Below are 14,301 nucleotides of genomic sequence, written 5' to 3'. Positions count from 1 at the left end.
TCAAGGAAAAATACACATAGGAATAATTACGTTTATCAGGTTTTTCGACCAAGTACGACATTTTGATATTTTAATTGATATTTTAACTTTATTTTTTCCTTTGTAATGTTGAAAACAGTTTGCTACTACTGAACCGATTTACGAGAAACGTAGCATGTGGAGACTTCTAAGGCTTAAGTAACAAGTCTTCATAACACGAGAAATGATCATGCGAATAGAACTAAATTTGGAACGGGGGTGTATTTCTTTACGAGGAATGTTTTTATGAACCCCTTTCTTTTTCCAGTAGGGAAATAGGAAGGGGGATGTGGCTCTACTAAATTTTTTTACATAACTCGAGACATGACCGTAGAAACGAGGGGGGGGTCCTCCATGAGGGTCCAAAATGTTTTCCTCTAAACGAAAAAAATTCCTTATTCCAAATCAAATTTTAAATGAATGACTAAAATGATTCAAGAGTAACAATCTCGACTCAAAGCCTTGAAATCTTATTCCAGGTCAATAATTCTACTGCAGTTTTTCAAAAAATGTCTAACTTGTTGATAGAAATTTAGTCCCAAATATCGAATTCCAATATCATTAGACTAAGCCCTCTAAATCGCCCAGATTATGTCTAAATTTTTGCGCTTTATTTGCGAAATCAAACAAAAGTTTCAATTGAGACATAAAAGTTATGTAGTTTGAGCCTGAATTTTTTGAGTAAATTTTATCAAAATTAATGTGAAAAATTTTATTAAGCTAAAAATATGATTTTAAATTGACTGATACAATTCGATAATCAAAAGTCAAGTGTTTTTCTTCATGAATTTTATTTAATAAATTTGATATTGGCGGATTTAAAAAAAAAATCCCGGATTTACACGGCCCGTATACTTGGGGAAAAATATCTAGAAAGCTTAAGCTAGAATAGTTCTAGCTTATCCTTTCGGAATATGAAAAAAAATAGTTAAAATTACAAACCATTTTTAAGATTTGAAATTTGGATTTTTGATTCTTCTGCAGAACTGGATCTAAAAAAACTTTCATGATGATCCAGATTTGAAATATCTGAATTCAAATATGAGATTTCTGGTTGAGAGATCTGATTCAAGTTTCGCTTTTTGGATCATAATTAGTAAGAATTATTATCCGTAACTTAGATTCCAAAATCGTTTTCTAATTCGGAATTTAGATTTTGAACTTAGGTTCAAAATGCAGTATTAAAATTTAAATTTGAAAATTTTACTATGAATTTAAATTACAGGCGATCGCAGTTTCATAATTATGATTCTGGATTCAAAACTAAAATTTTACATTCAATCAGATTTAGTTTGAAGCACAAACCAGTAGAAATCACAAATACAAAAAAAAAAGTTTTTGATTTTAAAGAAAACAAAATATTTTATTTTTTTAATTCAACTGAAAACATAATTTACTGGTTTTTTGTTTAACATTATTCAGATTCTTATTAAACAAAGTTTTAAACTAAAATCTAACATTTTGGTAGAGTTTACAAGAGTAGAAAATAAATCTGATTTGAACCGCAAACCTTATCTCTTTCATTTATTCCCAAATATTTGAAGTTTTTTACCAATGCTTCAAATTGTCATGCTTTTAGTAAAAAATAACCAGCTTACTACTTTCTTATTTAAGAAAATATAAAAAAATTCTTTTTTTTTTTAAATGAAATCTTTAAATCCAAAATTTATTTTCTAAAACTTCTTGAAAAAATGGCTACTTCTAGGACTTATTTTCGAAAGTTAGAAATTAAAATAAATACCTTGCTATTTATATCAACTCAATCCTGAATAATTAAAAAGAACCTTCATTTTTTTACTATTCTTTATGTATGCATTGTTAAAGTAAAAGAGAGCTAATCAAGCAAATGGAACCAAACTTAGCGTATAGGTTTAATTGGATACGAGGAATGTTTCTATAATTTTTTGAGGCACTCACTGATTTAAGGGGAAAAGAAGGGTTTTCATAAACATTGGAGTCATTTTTTTTTTCTTAAAACCATGTTCAGTAACAAATATATTATAATATAAAACTTGTTACATGCATTGTAAACCTAAATATTAAAAGATCAGAGTTTATCGAAAAAATAAATAAATTGGGTGCCAGGCGCGGATCTAGAGATTGCTTTTAGGGGGGGTGATTTAGTAAATTTTCAAAAAAAAATTGACCAAAATTTTTTGAGTGATTGGGAAAAATAAAAACTGTGACAGGAAAAATGTTGATGATACAGATGAAGAGAATTCTGCAGCATGTAAATAATGTTAACAACAATTTAAAAAAAAGTTTGTTCAAAGAATTATGTACATCTGTTTGTGGCTGGCTTAGTCTTAGGCAAAACGCAGAAAAATGTTTTTTTCACTAGAATGAAGTTGATTTTACGTTTATTTATCTAGTTGAGGATATGGAAAGACCATTTGTTTATTTTTATCAGATTAGAAATCCATAAGCAATTTAATTTTGACAATCATAATTTATTTATTTTCGGTGATAAATAAATCTGTTGGTTTAAACTTACTCAAATGAGCATCTCTGGTTTTATGGTTAAAACTACGTCTTATTAAATTTGAAACCATTACAATATTCGGGTAAAAAAGTCATTTACACAAGTTTCAATTAAATTTAATCGAAATATTTTCTCTTTTGAGTTCCAATTTCAAACCGTATGCTACTTCATCACTTATCGAAACCCGTCAATGTATTTATTCAATAATATTACTTATTTTTCACTTAAAGTTTTATCAAAATATCAATTTAAAGATGTGAATCAAAAACCAATCTAAAACAAATAAACATTCAAAACACAAATAAGCACGTATCCAGACAAATGAAATATAGATTGCTAATCATTATATTTGATTTTATTCGTCTCTTTATATTTTATCGAATACTTCCAGCGTTTTTTTTTTTTTGCTGTGAGTTTAGAAAAATGAGTCAGTGGCTTAGTAAAAGCAAACGCACCAATACGGAAGTAAACGCGGCCCAGTTTGCTCATTTTAGCGGACCGGTTTTTGGAAAATAATCTCCAGAATTTTAGTTAACAAAACGTTAAAGTCCGTTCAAGGACATGATCGCTTGTGAGGTTATTTTACCCCAGTTAAAAACTGTTACTGAAAATGTCAGAATTGTGTCACAAATATTTTTAGTCGTAAACTGCCGTTCTAAGCCAGAATGTCCCATGTGACTTTTGGGTCATTCTCACTTTTTTGCTGGAAACGGTCTCTTTTAGTGTTAACTTTCGAATAAAAACACAAACAAGTATACTTTGTTCTGAACTTATACGAAATTTTCATGAAGGTCTCTATGTTGATAGTTCTACGCAAGAATGTCACACTAGAGTTTTCTCTAGTTTAGTTCTATGAAAAATGCAAATTTTATCAAAAAATTGTCTTAAGATGAGTTCAAACTGTTCAATTTAATGTTATTCATTGAAAAGAACACTAAAATCGAGGGCAGAGGAGGAGCGAGATACCTTGAGTGTTTTATTCAAAGAAATTTTAAGTAAACACTTTTCGGTAGGCACTACTTACAGGATCAATACTCAACTATACATTTTTATAAACAAAAAGGAACGTATTTTTCAAACTACGGTTTAGCATGAGTTTTTGGGAAAAAAATAAACTACGCAAGCTTTTAAAATGATAGAAAAATTGTAGCCGTGTGACAGTTTTTCGTAGAACTAGCATCGGCATGCGTTCTGATTCTACGCAAAAGTGTCACACTGAGCATTTTTGGCTCTAATTTGCTGTTTTTCTGTAGGAAATGTAATTTTTTTGGCAGAAAACATTGTAAAATGATTAACTTGAACTGTTCACTACGAAAAAACTGTCGGTGAATTTTTAGTTTGAGAGAAAAATTGGAAATATAGCTGATATTTCAATCGCGTTTTTCTCGTTTGCACGTTTTTCCACATGGGACAATCTTGCTTAGAACGGCAGTAAATAGAACAATAATTGAAAATTTTCATTTATGGACCCAATAATTTTTTTTTTTTAGAAAACCGTTAAGCTTGGTAAACATGCATAAATTAGAAATCACTTTATGATCAACTTGAAAATAGATGTTGACTTCTTTCAGGCCCTTTCAAGGAATCATTCAGAATTAGTCACTATCAACCGACGCTTACAACAACTCTGGATATCGGATAATAAACACAACCAATCTGCTGTCATGCTTATAGAAATTAATTAAAGAGTGAGGTGCAAGCTTTATCCTTTTCGCACGGCCGAAGTTTATACTCAATTCAAGCTTATTTTTAAACAGCTATTGAATTCTTATGCACGCGTAAAAATGGTAATGTCAATGTAAAGAAATTTTGACAGTTGAAAAGTTATATTTCATCTAAATTGATTTAAAAAATTTGTGACCATTTTACTGATGATTTATTTTTTGCCGCTTGGGTTGGGGGGGGGGGGTTGATCACCCCCCACCCCCCCCCCCCCCGTAGATCCGCGCATGTTGGGTGCTGTTCAATTGTACTTCATAAATTACTTCGTTATTTGTAACTAACTTTTAGAGATTTATTGATATATGATACTTTTTCTAACATTAAAAAATAAAACTGGAAAATACAGTACAGGCAAGCTTAAGGTTCACAAATTTTTATTTGTATAAAGCAAGGACATAAAACTAAATTGATTGAGATAGCCTAATGGTCGTATGATAATTTTTTTTTTCTAAAATTTGTTTGTTTATATGATGAAATGGAAACTTTTCTTCCAGTAGCAAGGTGAATTAAGGCGGATTAATTGCCTGTTTTCCGATGGAGCTATCTAAAGGATGTAGGACAGTTTTTCATTATTTGAAACTCTAAATAAATAATAATTCTATGCAGAACTTCAACGGATACGAAGTAAACATATTTTTGAGGAATAAGAACCTAATTTTGCTTTCGTTTTAAATTCTTCATTAAATTATGCTATAACTTTGCCGTTGATATTCAATTTTGGTCTCCACATGCAATCAAATGAAAATACAAGATGAATTCCTAATGATGATGCCTAATTTTGCTATCGTTTTAAAAGCAGCAGCAAAAGATGCTTTGGTTTGGTTTGGTATTTTGGTCTTAGTTTTCTATCGATTTAGCCATCAAAGTCGGCTCGGGTGTGTATTGACAGTGAACATGACAAGTTTAAAAAATTCAAGGAAATTTGTGGTTAAGTGGTTTAGAAGATTTTTACTTGCCGGCTGATGTATTTGTGACTCATTGCAACTGAGATACAATGAGTCTTGAAAATTTTTAATTCCTTTTTCATAGAATTACAAATTGAAAAATGTAGAGATTTTAAATGAGTTAAAATTGTATATCAAAGCAACACGACGTGAACGAAAGGGCACAACTTAAAAATAGACCAACAATTGTTCGTTTGGAAGCCCCACCATAATAATTCAATGATTTCTGGGGCCAGCGAGCAGAGCATACACTTCGCCGTTATGTTGTGTTTTTATTTTGCATTCGAAGCAAAATAACGCTGCTATCGTCGTCGACGTTGTTGCTGACTTTCGCTTTCTTGAGACAACCGCGTCAAGTGGCCCGATCGGTTTGCTTCGGCTTGAAAAATCCCCACTCAGCGTTATCTTTAAAAACATGCTGCTGAGCCGCTGCTAGCTAGTTGGTTTGTTTTTTTTTCACCCATCGGAATGCTTCATCGAGCAGCTAAGCTAGGCTAGCTGGTTGGTCGACCGAAAGCTGAGGGGTGTGCTTTTCTTGTTTCTGTTTCGGTTGAAGTGAGCGGATTTTCTGATTGTCTTACAGGTTCCAACCTACCCCTACAACTCACCTTCGATAGCTCAGTTGGTAGAGCGGTGGACTGTAGACGGTAACAAATAGTAGATTCAGCGAATCTACTACAAGCAGTAATCCATAGGTCACTGGTTCAAATCCGGTTCGAAGGATAATTTTTTTTTAATTTTTTGACCATACTCGTCGATCTTAGTTAATTATGAGAATCAAGATCTAGTTCATCTGCACGCGAAAAAAAAACATTTTTGATTATTTTTAATTTATGGAAAACTTAATACGTACATCGAAAATAAAAGAGGACTTAGAAGAGACCCTTAAGGAAACAAGGAGCCGTCATAGTAAACTTAGGCCTTAAATACTGCATATAATTTTATTTTATGGAATAACAGAAATCATTCGTTTCCTGGTTCGGAAGAAAGCTTAAATTACATGATGCAGGATTTGTCTCTTAGGATGAAAACAAAACCTTGAGACCACGCCCCAATTTTGCTTGTTTGTGAGATTTCAGAAATAAGGAGATCATCGCTGTAATTATGTTTATTTAATGGAGAGGTGGCATTTATCGGGTTGCCCACGTTTATCACTTAGACATTATCAAAAAAATAACACTCTCCCATTTCTTTACTGATTGGGACTGATAAAAACGTAAAGATAAATAAAATACCAATACAAGCATTGAGCCAGAATGATGCAAATCGACACTCGTTTGGAAAAAAAGACTTGTTAAATATTTTGAGGTATATCAAATTTATGATTGACTAAGCGTCGGTCTGGAGAATTAGAATAATTCTTCTTCAATTAAAGTAAACGAAAGAGAGATCCGTTTGTTCGTTTGTGAACCATATCTTTCCAAGAAATCATTTAGTTCTGCGTAATGTAATTAAACGACCCTTTGGGAGGTACTTCCATGAAGCAAAAAAACTGAAACAGAAATCAATGTTTATACACCAGCTGCTATGCCAAAAAACTTTTCCAACTAACAACATACATGAGAAGAAGGAGAGCTTCAAACTTAATGAAGCGGAAGAATCAGTAAATAAAAACTAATAAACACACGATGGAAAGGAGACATATCACATCGCCAAAGTCTCGGCAACTTGAGTAGAGAAGTCGAGACTTCTAACCCCTTGAGAGGAGACATAGAGAAAGAAGAAGAAACAGCGAATGGGAAAATATGATTTGGATCCATAAACAAAATGAGCGGTTAGTTTAGTTAATTTTACGGTGGTTGATGGTAGGATGATTCTATCGACTTTTTCTGTTTAATCTCACTGAGATTAATTAAAACAGAGAATATCTTTGAATGGAGGAATCAAGGGATACGAAATGTCAGCAGAGGTACTTGAATATTCCAAAAGGTATTGGGTCAATCAAGATCTGGAGAAGTTCCAGGGCATTATTGGAACCTCTACCATGAACCAGAAGATGTTTTTAACTTGTTGAGTGACTCACCGCTCGCCAGATTCGCTTCGTCGGTGGCGATTTGATCAGCCAGCCCTCGTGATAAACCTCCTTGTTGGTCGTCATCTGGCTGCTACTTTTCTCCCGCTTCAAATGAACGAACTCAGCTCAGCTCAGCTACCAACAACGCGCGCTGCGCTATCTGTTCGTTTTCTCACTCGGCAGCAGTCTTGTTTGTATACATTTAATAATACTCTGGACCGGCTATGGCAGCGCCGCACTTCTCGATTCTTCGACGCACTTCCCAACAACACCCCCTGCGTCACACCACTACAGCACACAACATCGATCGGATCGCGTTCAATCGTTTTGCGTGATTCTTCTCCCGGGCAGATTCCGCACACTGGTTTTACATGATGTTGTTGATGATGATTGGCTCTTGAGGTTTGGCACTGTTTTTCTAGGCGAGGAACGCGACTCTATGTAGATATTATATAGGAGGCTGTCATGGGGAGGAAATCTAGATAGATGAAAAACCCTGGCCTCGGTTGGAAAATTAGGCGTTGTTCTGAGAAACGACTTCCAAACTGGCAGTGCACTGTTTCAAGTGAGCTGAATTCCTAAATCACGATGAACTTGAACGCTTGGTGAGATTACTGCTGCACTTGAACTATCACTATTTATGTATTAGAAAAGCCTCTATATTTGTTAGTATATTTATATCAAAATCTAATTGAAACTTCAAAACTATGATTTGGTAAAAACTACTTGAATATTCTTTTTAAATTTATTTTTGGTGGAATAACATTGATAAACCTATACGAAAACACTGTGTTGGAAGTTAATTCTTTTGAGCTTGAACTTGTTAAGCACTTTTTTGGCTTTTTGGCTTCAAACCACAATGAGACACTTGAATTATGTTATGTATAAAATCTGGCGTGCTATTTCAACGAGATGAAGCAAACAGGCTTTATTTTAAATTCAATGCTGACTTGGGTGAACTGCTGAACAATGATGATGGTTTTACAAATAAGTCCATTAAATGATCTATAAAAAAATATCTTAAAGGATCGGCAGCTTTTATCATCCATACTCTCTAGTAATTTAGCAATTGAGTGTTCAAATGTTAGATTACTCAACGTCAATGTTTCCTAAAAAATACGTTTAACAATTATAGAATATTGCCCGCGAATTCGAGCCTAAGAGTAAACATCGAGCACAGTAGTACCGGATGAGTTTTTCAATAGCTGTCCACCAACTGCAACGTTGATATAAAGTCGCGAATGCCATAAAGATGGTTAAACGACTATAATCGAAACAAACAAACATGATTGAACAAAGTTCAACTAGAATTGTACTGCTAGAATCTTTGTGTTCAATTACAAAAGGCAACTGAAATGATATTTTTGGAAAAAAACAAAGAATTTAAAATCTGATTATGACTTGTTTCAGGTCGCTAAGTCCAAATATAAAATTTGTTTTTCTAGCTTTTTCAGCTCTTGTTTTCCAGATATTTTTGAATAAGGTAAACATGCATTTCACAAATTCGTGCATTTTCTCTCCTACGAGTTATTTTGACTCCTGAATCAAAAGTTATAGATGCCTTCTTTTTGTTTATTTTCCCTGTTGTGTAAAAGAGAAAAAATTGAAAAAAAATTTTTATTTCTTTATGCATAATTAAAAACGGCTTACTTACTTCAGCTAAATTATAAAAAAAAAAATTATCAAAACGTGTTTTTGTCATCACCAAAAAAGACGCGATAGACAAAAACTGACCAAATAATTTGAATTCAGGAAGCGAAAAACATTAAATTCAGTTTTTAAAATATAGGCACCAAAATGCAGTTCCCCCGTTATTGATTCAAAGTCATTGTTTTATAACAGAAATTAAGTAAAGGTTTTAATACTAACATATTTATGCAAATAAATCATATCAATTCCAAGTTGTTGAACGGACTTTAAAAATGTATTACAGACATTTAAATTGCAATAAATTCGCTGATTCTGAAATGTGATGTTGATTATCTTATCTATCTAGTGCTTTCATCCTAATGTGAAAATTTTAAGCATCAGTACGTTTAAAGTAGTTCATTAGGAAATTGACGAAACAACATCACGAATAAATCTAAAGAGAAATCTTCTGGTAATATTATAATGCAATTCCATACATAACGGTTATTTTCTATAAAAAAAACCCCTTTTCTGTCCGTAAATATTAATCAAAGTATGCAATGTTGATAGAACATAGTAATTTTGATAAACCATCCAAGTAATCTATACAATCTACATTAGGAATGCTTCGAATGACCTAAATATAATGTCGACTATTCAAGTAGGCATAGATATTAATTTCGAATTACGGAATACGTTTAGTTCACTTGTTACTTTTATCAATAAAATGAACAAACACAGCAATCCAATTTCCAGGCCCCAACCTCTAGCCGACAATTTTGTCGATATCGATGTCTTTCCTCTCGTTGTATGACTCAACCCTGCCCGCAACCAAAAAGTTGGACGGCCGATCGAGACAACTTGTTTTTCTTCTTTTCTTCTGAGAAGAACCCATTACAGTTCACACAGCAGAGTCCAGAGTCCAGCCAGCAGCTTAGGGTTATTACTTCGACTTGGACTTGGAGGAGATCGCGAATCCAAACGGGAAATTCTCGTCTTTGCGCAGCACTTACACCTTTCACACTTCCGGCCCGGCAAAACCGAAATCGACAATGCACAAAAGAAATAAAACAAACCAACACTGAACGGACACAAAATGTCTCTTTTCAGAACATGAATTTGACCGAAATACCGAAACGAACGAACAAAACTTCCGTCCGACCCGAGACAAACGAATGCGAAGATGGCGAAGAGATTTCTGATCCGATGATTTCCTCGCAGCAAGCAGACAAGCTGCCAAGCGGAGTGAAGGAATCTCTAGAGTGCTTCATCGGAGAAAAGACATCTAAAGCTTTTGGTAGATTTTTGATCATATTTTTTTAACGAGACAAAATTTAATTTACTAATTTCGTTAAAAAAAGCAAAAAAAAATTAATTTTTAAAATTTACAAGGGAAACAAACTTTTCTCTTATGAAAAAGCTTTCAAACCCAAACCCGATTGTTGATTTTCAACAAACCGATGACGATGATTACGGGAACTGTCAAATATGCGCGAGTCAGTGGCTTCAGTGGTGCCCAAGACTTTCGTTTCTGAAGGGCACAAACATCGCAAAACAGTGTAATCATCATCATCGATCGTGCGGACCAAAACATGCCGACCGTGTGAGAAGCTTGTGCAACATTTTTTTCCCTTAAATCTGATGCTCGATGGTGTAATTTGTTGAAATAAAAACCCGATAAAACAATGGCATTTGTGATACGGTTTGCCAAAGGTGTGCGAAACCACTGGAAAAAGTCGACTGTGTTAGCCGGTGCCGTCTCGTATGGGGTGTCCTACTACAAGGAGAAATATGAGTAAGTCCTTGCTGAGTTTCTTATACAAAATAATAATTTATCGATTCTATTGATTTTAGCAAAGTATTGAAAGTTTTTTAAATGACATTGCTGGACCAATAAATTTGAACAAAATCTTTATATTCAGAAACATATTCAATTTTCAGATACTCAATAAAATTTAGGGTTTCTATCAAATTTCTGATTTCAGATTCTTAAATGATTTCAAATCTAAAAATTGCAATTTTTGAATTTTTTCAACTTCAGATTCCGGAGTTCATTCAAATCGCAGATTCATGTTTGAATTTCAGTTTCAATTTCGAACTTCAGATTCATACTTTAATTTTAAATACGAATTCAGATTTAGGATTCCCAAAAAACTAAAATTCATAAAATTAAGATTTACTTCAGCTTTACATTCAAATTTGAGATTTCCATTTCAGATTCTTTTTCATATCTCAGATTTACATTTAAGATTTTTGAAACTTTCATTCTAAGTTTAGATTCTCATTCATACCTACATATTTGAGATTCTTATTTGATTTCCAGATTCTCATTCAAATTTTAGGTTCTCATTCAAATTTAAAGAATCTTTTTTAAATTCCATGTTTTCATTCAAGTTTTAGATTCACATTAAAATTTTAAATTCGTATTCAAATTTAGGATTCACATTCAGATTAAAATTTCAGATTTTCTTTGGAACAAAAATTTACATTCCAATTTCAGATTCACATTTAAATTTTAGGTTCACATTCATTTTTTTTAGATTAAAATTTAAAATTCTCATTCAAATTAAGGATTCGCATTGATTCTTAATCAAATTCCAGGTTCTGATTCAATTTCATCGAATTTCATCATTCGGAAATCATCGATCATAAAAGATTACTTATACAACTTCTTTACTCCACATTCCAGGATCAAACAGCTCATGCGACACTACTGTTCGGAGGCTTCCAAATATGGCGATGTCACGACCACGTTGGATAAAAAGCTGCAGAAGACGTTGGTTCTGCTGAATCCTGCCGCCAATCGCAAATCCTCCGAAGAGGATGTAAGTTGGTGAATAGAATATCTTAATCCCTAGTTTGAAAATTTTTCCTCTCATTCGTTTACAGTTCCATGACTACTGTGAGCCGATTCTACACCTAGCAGGTTTCGAGGTGGACATTGTGAAAACCGACTCCGAGGGTCACGCGAGACGATACATTGAAGAACTATCTACATTGCCGGACGCAATTTTGGTTGCCGGTGGTGATGGAACGGTTTCGGAGACCATTTCCGGTTTGAAGCGTCGCACGGATGGAGCCCAATGTCCGGTGGGTGTGCTTCCGGTTGGCAGGACCAATACGATTGCTCGAGCATTGTTCCGCTCTAGTGAAGAAACAAGCAAGCTAGAGGATGTACGAAGTATGGCAAATGCTGCCTATGCTGTGGTCGCCGGAAAGAAAGAAAAGATGGATATCATGAAGATTGAAGTGCTTGCAAATGAAGCTGATGAAAAAGTCCCGGAGAAACCGGTTTACGCCCTGGCAAATTTGCAATGGGGTGCCTTCCGGGACATCCTCACCCTGAGAGATAAATATTGGTACACCGGAGGTTTCAGGGATTACACAGCATTTTTGTTTAATGCGTTTGATGGGAAGCATTCGTGGAACTGCAAAGCTCGAATCAAATTTACGGAACCTTGCTCGGGATGTAACCAATGCTATAAAGATTATCATCATCAGGATGGTCCCAAGAAGGAGCAAACTAAAAGATGGTGGTCAGTCTTTCTGCCAAAGTCGAACGTTCAGGGTACCGACTACAGCAAAATTTTCAACGTTCAATGTTCGGTTGCACACGAGGTTGAAGTGGATCCATCGGAATTGATTCTCCACACGAACAACATCGTTCAAGAAGATGGTCAAGCAAGCATTCCAAAACTACAGCTGAAAATTGGTCCTTCGGTAGATTCCGCTTTCAGTTTCCTGGGAGACAGTTGGTCGAGGCTTTGGAACCGAAATTACAATGATTGTCAAACGGAAAAACTCATCGAGGCTCGCACAGTTGAACTGGTACCTGCCAAACTCAAAATCGAAGACGACCAGCCAGATCTGTACTACTCGATAGACAATGAAGCGTACGAAGTTCGACCCGTTCGAGTTACGCTGATTCCCAAAGCAGTGGAAGTGTTCACCTTTTAGTAAATAAATCTCTATGTAAATAGGCTCAAGATTGCAGTTAGGCTTACTTATTTCATGAAAAGAAAGAAAAACAAAATATTTATTAACGTTCTTTTAGACAATTCAAATCTTAACGTAAACCACAGTTCAATAAAGCAAAATCAAATAGACTTATCTCTTTGGTCACTTTTCTAGACGCCATATTCGGCACCGGATATTTTCTCATCGGTCATGTAGCTGATCAACCACTGGCAACTCTCCTGGTCTAGCCAAAGAATAGAAATCAAGAAAGCATTTGTCAACCCAACGATTATTCCTCCGAAGACATCCAGAATGTGGTGACGGTACAGCAGCAAACGGGACAGGCACAGAGCGACGCACCAAGCCAACAGCGGAGGCCACAGGACAAATGTTACCGGGTCGAGCCAGGTCAGGAAGGTTACGATGAAAACACCACGCGAAACGTGTCCCGAGGGGAAACTAAACTTGTCCGGACCGATGCAGAAGGGATCGTCGTTGACAGCTGGGCGACGCCGACGGGTGGCCGCTTTAATGACGGCAACGACGACTATGTCCGTTAGAAGACCGATGAATAAGTTGACCTGCAATTAGAAATCGAAGAAATTTAAATTTAAGGTGTACCTAAGTCATGTAGTACGACTTGAATACTGATACTGATAAACGTTCGTATTATACGTATACACGTGTTATGTGCGACGTGATCGTTTCATATAATTTTCTTCTAATTTATGTTAATCGTTACGTTCGATCTAACGCAAGTAGGTACTTATCAATCGATTTCTTCGTTTCACAGATATTATCTGATAATAAGCACAAGTATTTGGCATCATCGTCAAGTTACTGTGATACGATTTTATTAAAGCGACTGTGTCTGTAATCGGTTCCATTTTTTTCATCTCGAACATTATAAATTTGGAATTATCTCCCTTCAATTCACCTGCATCTGATACCAGTCGGATTTGTCGATCATCCAGCAGAAGGCCAACCATCCGGCCAGCCAGGCAATGCCATGGCACGAATATTCCAGGACTTTGCAGTGGGTCCGGAGTGAGCGGAACGGCACGAAGTTGAGCATGAAGCTGACGAAACGTTTGGTAGCGATGACATCCCATTCGAGCAACTTCCGCAGCGCCGGTGGGATGTCACGGCCCTCATCCAGGCGCGTTTTGCTATCCATCTGCATAGAAAGAGATTTTTATTTAGCGATGAATCACATTGGCAAATATTGCTTCCACTTACCTTATCCTGCTGATCCGTCTTCATTGAGAGGCAGCAGTTTCAAGAATTTGATGGAGTGAACTTTTTATCTTGTGCTTCTAAAAATACAACTAACTTTAGTCAAATGGATACTTGTTTGTGAGCCACGCTTCGCTATTTACAACCAGTTATTTACCTTTTGTGATACGCGTTTAATACTTTCAATCGCACCGTAACTATTTCCGATCAATTCTGCCGATGACTGTTGATTTTCCCGTTTCAATCGCACCGTCATCAATTACCCTTCAGAAACAAGCGTTCAATGTCAGCTGTCCGCG

General features: G+C 35.1%; 2 protein-coding genes and 1 non-coding gene across 3 annotated transcripts; 2 read left to right on the top strand and 1 right to left on the bottom strand.

Annotated features, from left to right (window-relative positions):
• The first annotated feature begins 5,773 nt into the window (after positions 1-5,773).
• On the top strand, positions 5,774-5,889 carry Trnay-gua (transfer RNA tyrosine (anticodon GUA)). The gene is made up of 2 exons: positions 5,774-5,810; positions 5,854-5,889. It is a non-coding gene; the product is annotated as a tRNA-Tyr (tRNA).
• A 4,483-nt stretch (positions 5,890-10,372) lies between these two features.
• LOC129754365 (acylglycerol kinase, mitochondrial) lies at positions 10,373-12,802 on the top strand. The gene is made up of 3 exons (XM_055750380.1): positions 10,373-10,604; positions 11,499-11,634; positions 11,699-12,802. Exons 1-3 carry the CDS (start codon positions 10,495-10,497, stop codon positions 12,764-12,766), a joined length of 1,314 nt encoding a protein of 437 aa, XP_055606355.1. The 5' UTR covers positions 10,373-10,494; the 3' UTR covers positions 12,767-12,802.
• On the bottom strand, positions 12,798-14,263 carry LOC129754366 (polyisoprenoid diphosphate/phosphate phosphohydrolase PLPP6). Its single transcript, XM_055750381.1, has 4 exons — positions 14,160-14,263; positions 14,006-14,082; positions 13,704-13,943; positions 12,798-13,347 (listed from the first exon to the last, which is right to left on the bottom strand). Exons 2-4 carry the CDS (start codon positions 14,027-14,029, stop codon positions 12,937-12,939), a joined length of 675 nt encoding a protein of 224 aa, XP_055606356.1. The 5' UTR covers positions 14,030-14,082; positions 14,160-14,263; the 3' UTR covers positions 12,798-12,936.
• Positions 14,264-14,301: the final 38 nt, after the last annotated feature.

Source organism: Uranotaenia lowii, chromosome 3 (assembly GCF_029784155.1).
Source record: "Uranotaenia lowii strain MFRU-FL chromosome 3, ASM2978415v1, whole genome shotgun sequence".
Taxonomy (NCBI): Eukaryota; Metazoa; Arthropoda; class Insecta; order Diptera; family Culicidae; genus Uranotaenia; species Uranotaenia lowii.
Note: the sequence above shows the minus strand (reverse complement) of the source record. Positions and strands in the feature narration are given on the sequence as shown.

Bases quoted from the DNA above. Each gene is read 5' to 3' on its own strand.
- LOC129754365 (XM_055750380.1), top strand. From the start codon at position 10,495: ATGGCATTTGTGATACGGTTTGCCAAAGGTGTGCGAAACCACTGGAAA. The intron at 10,605-11,498 runs GTAAGTCCTTGC...TCCACATTCCAG, and splicing joins TACTACAAGGAGAAATATGA to GATCAAACAGCTCATGCGAC. The intron at 11,635-11,698 runs GTAAGTTGGTGA...ATTCGTTTACAG, and splicing joins GCAAATCCTCCGAAGAGGAT to TTCCATGACTACTGTGAGCC.
- LOC129754366 (XM_055750381.1), bottom strand. From the start codon at position 14,029: ATGAAGACGGATCAGCAGGATAAG. The intron at 13,944-14,005 runs GTAAGTGGAAGC...CTTTCTATGCAG, and splicing joins AGACGGATCAGCAGGATAAG to ATGGATAGCAAAACGCGCCT. The intron at 13,348-13,703 runs GTGAATTGAAGG...TTCTAATTGCAG, and splicing joins CCGACTGGTATCAGATGCAG to GTCAACTTATTCATCGGTCT.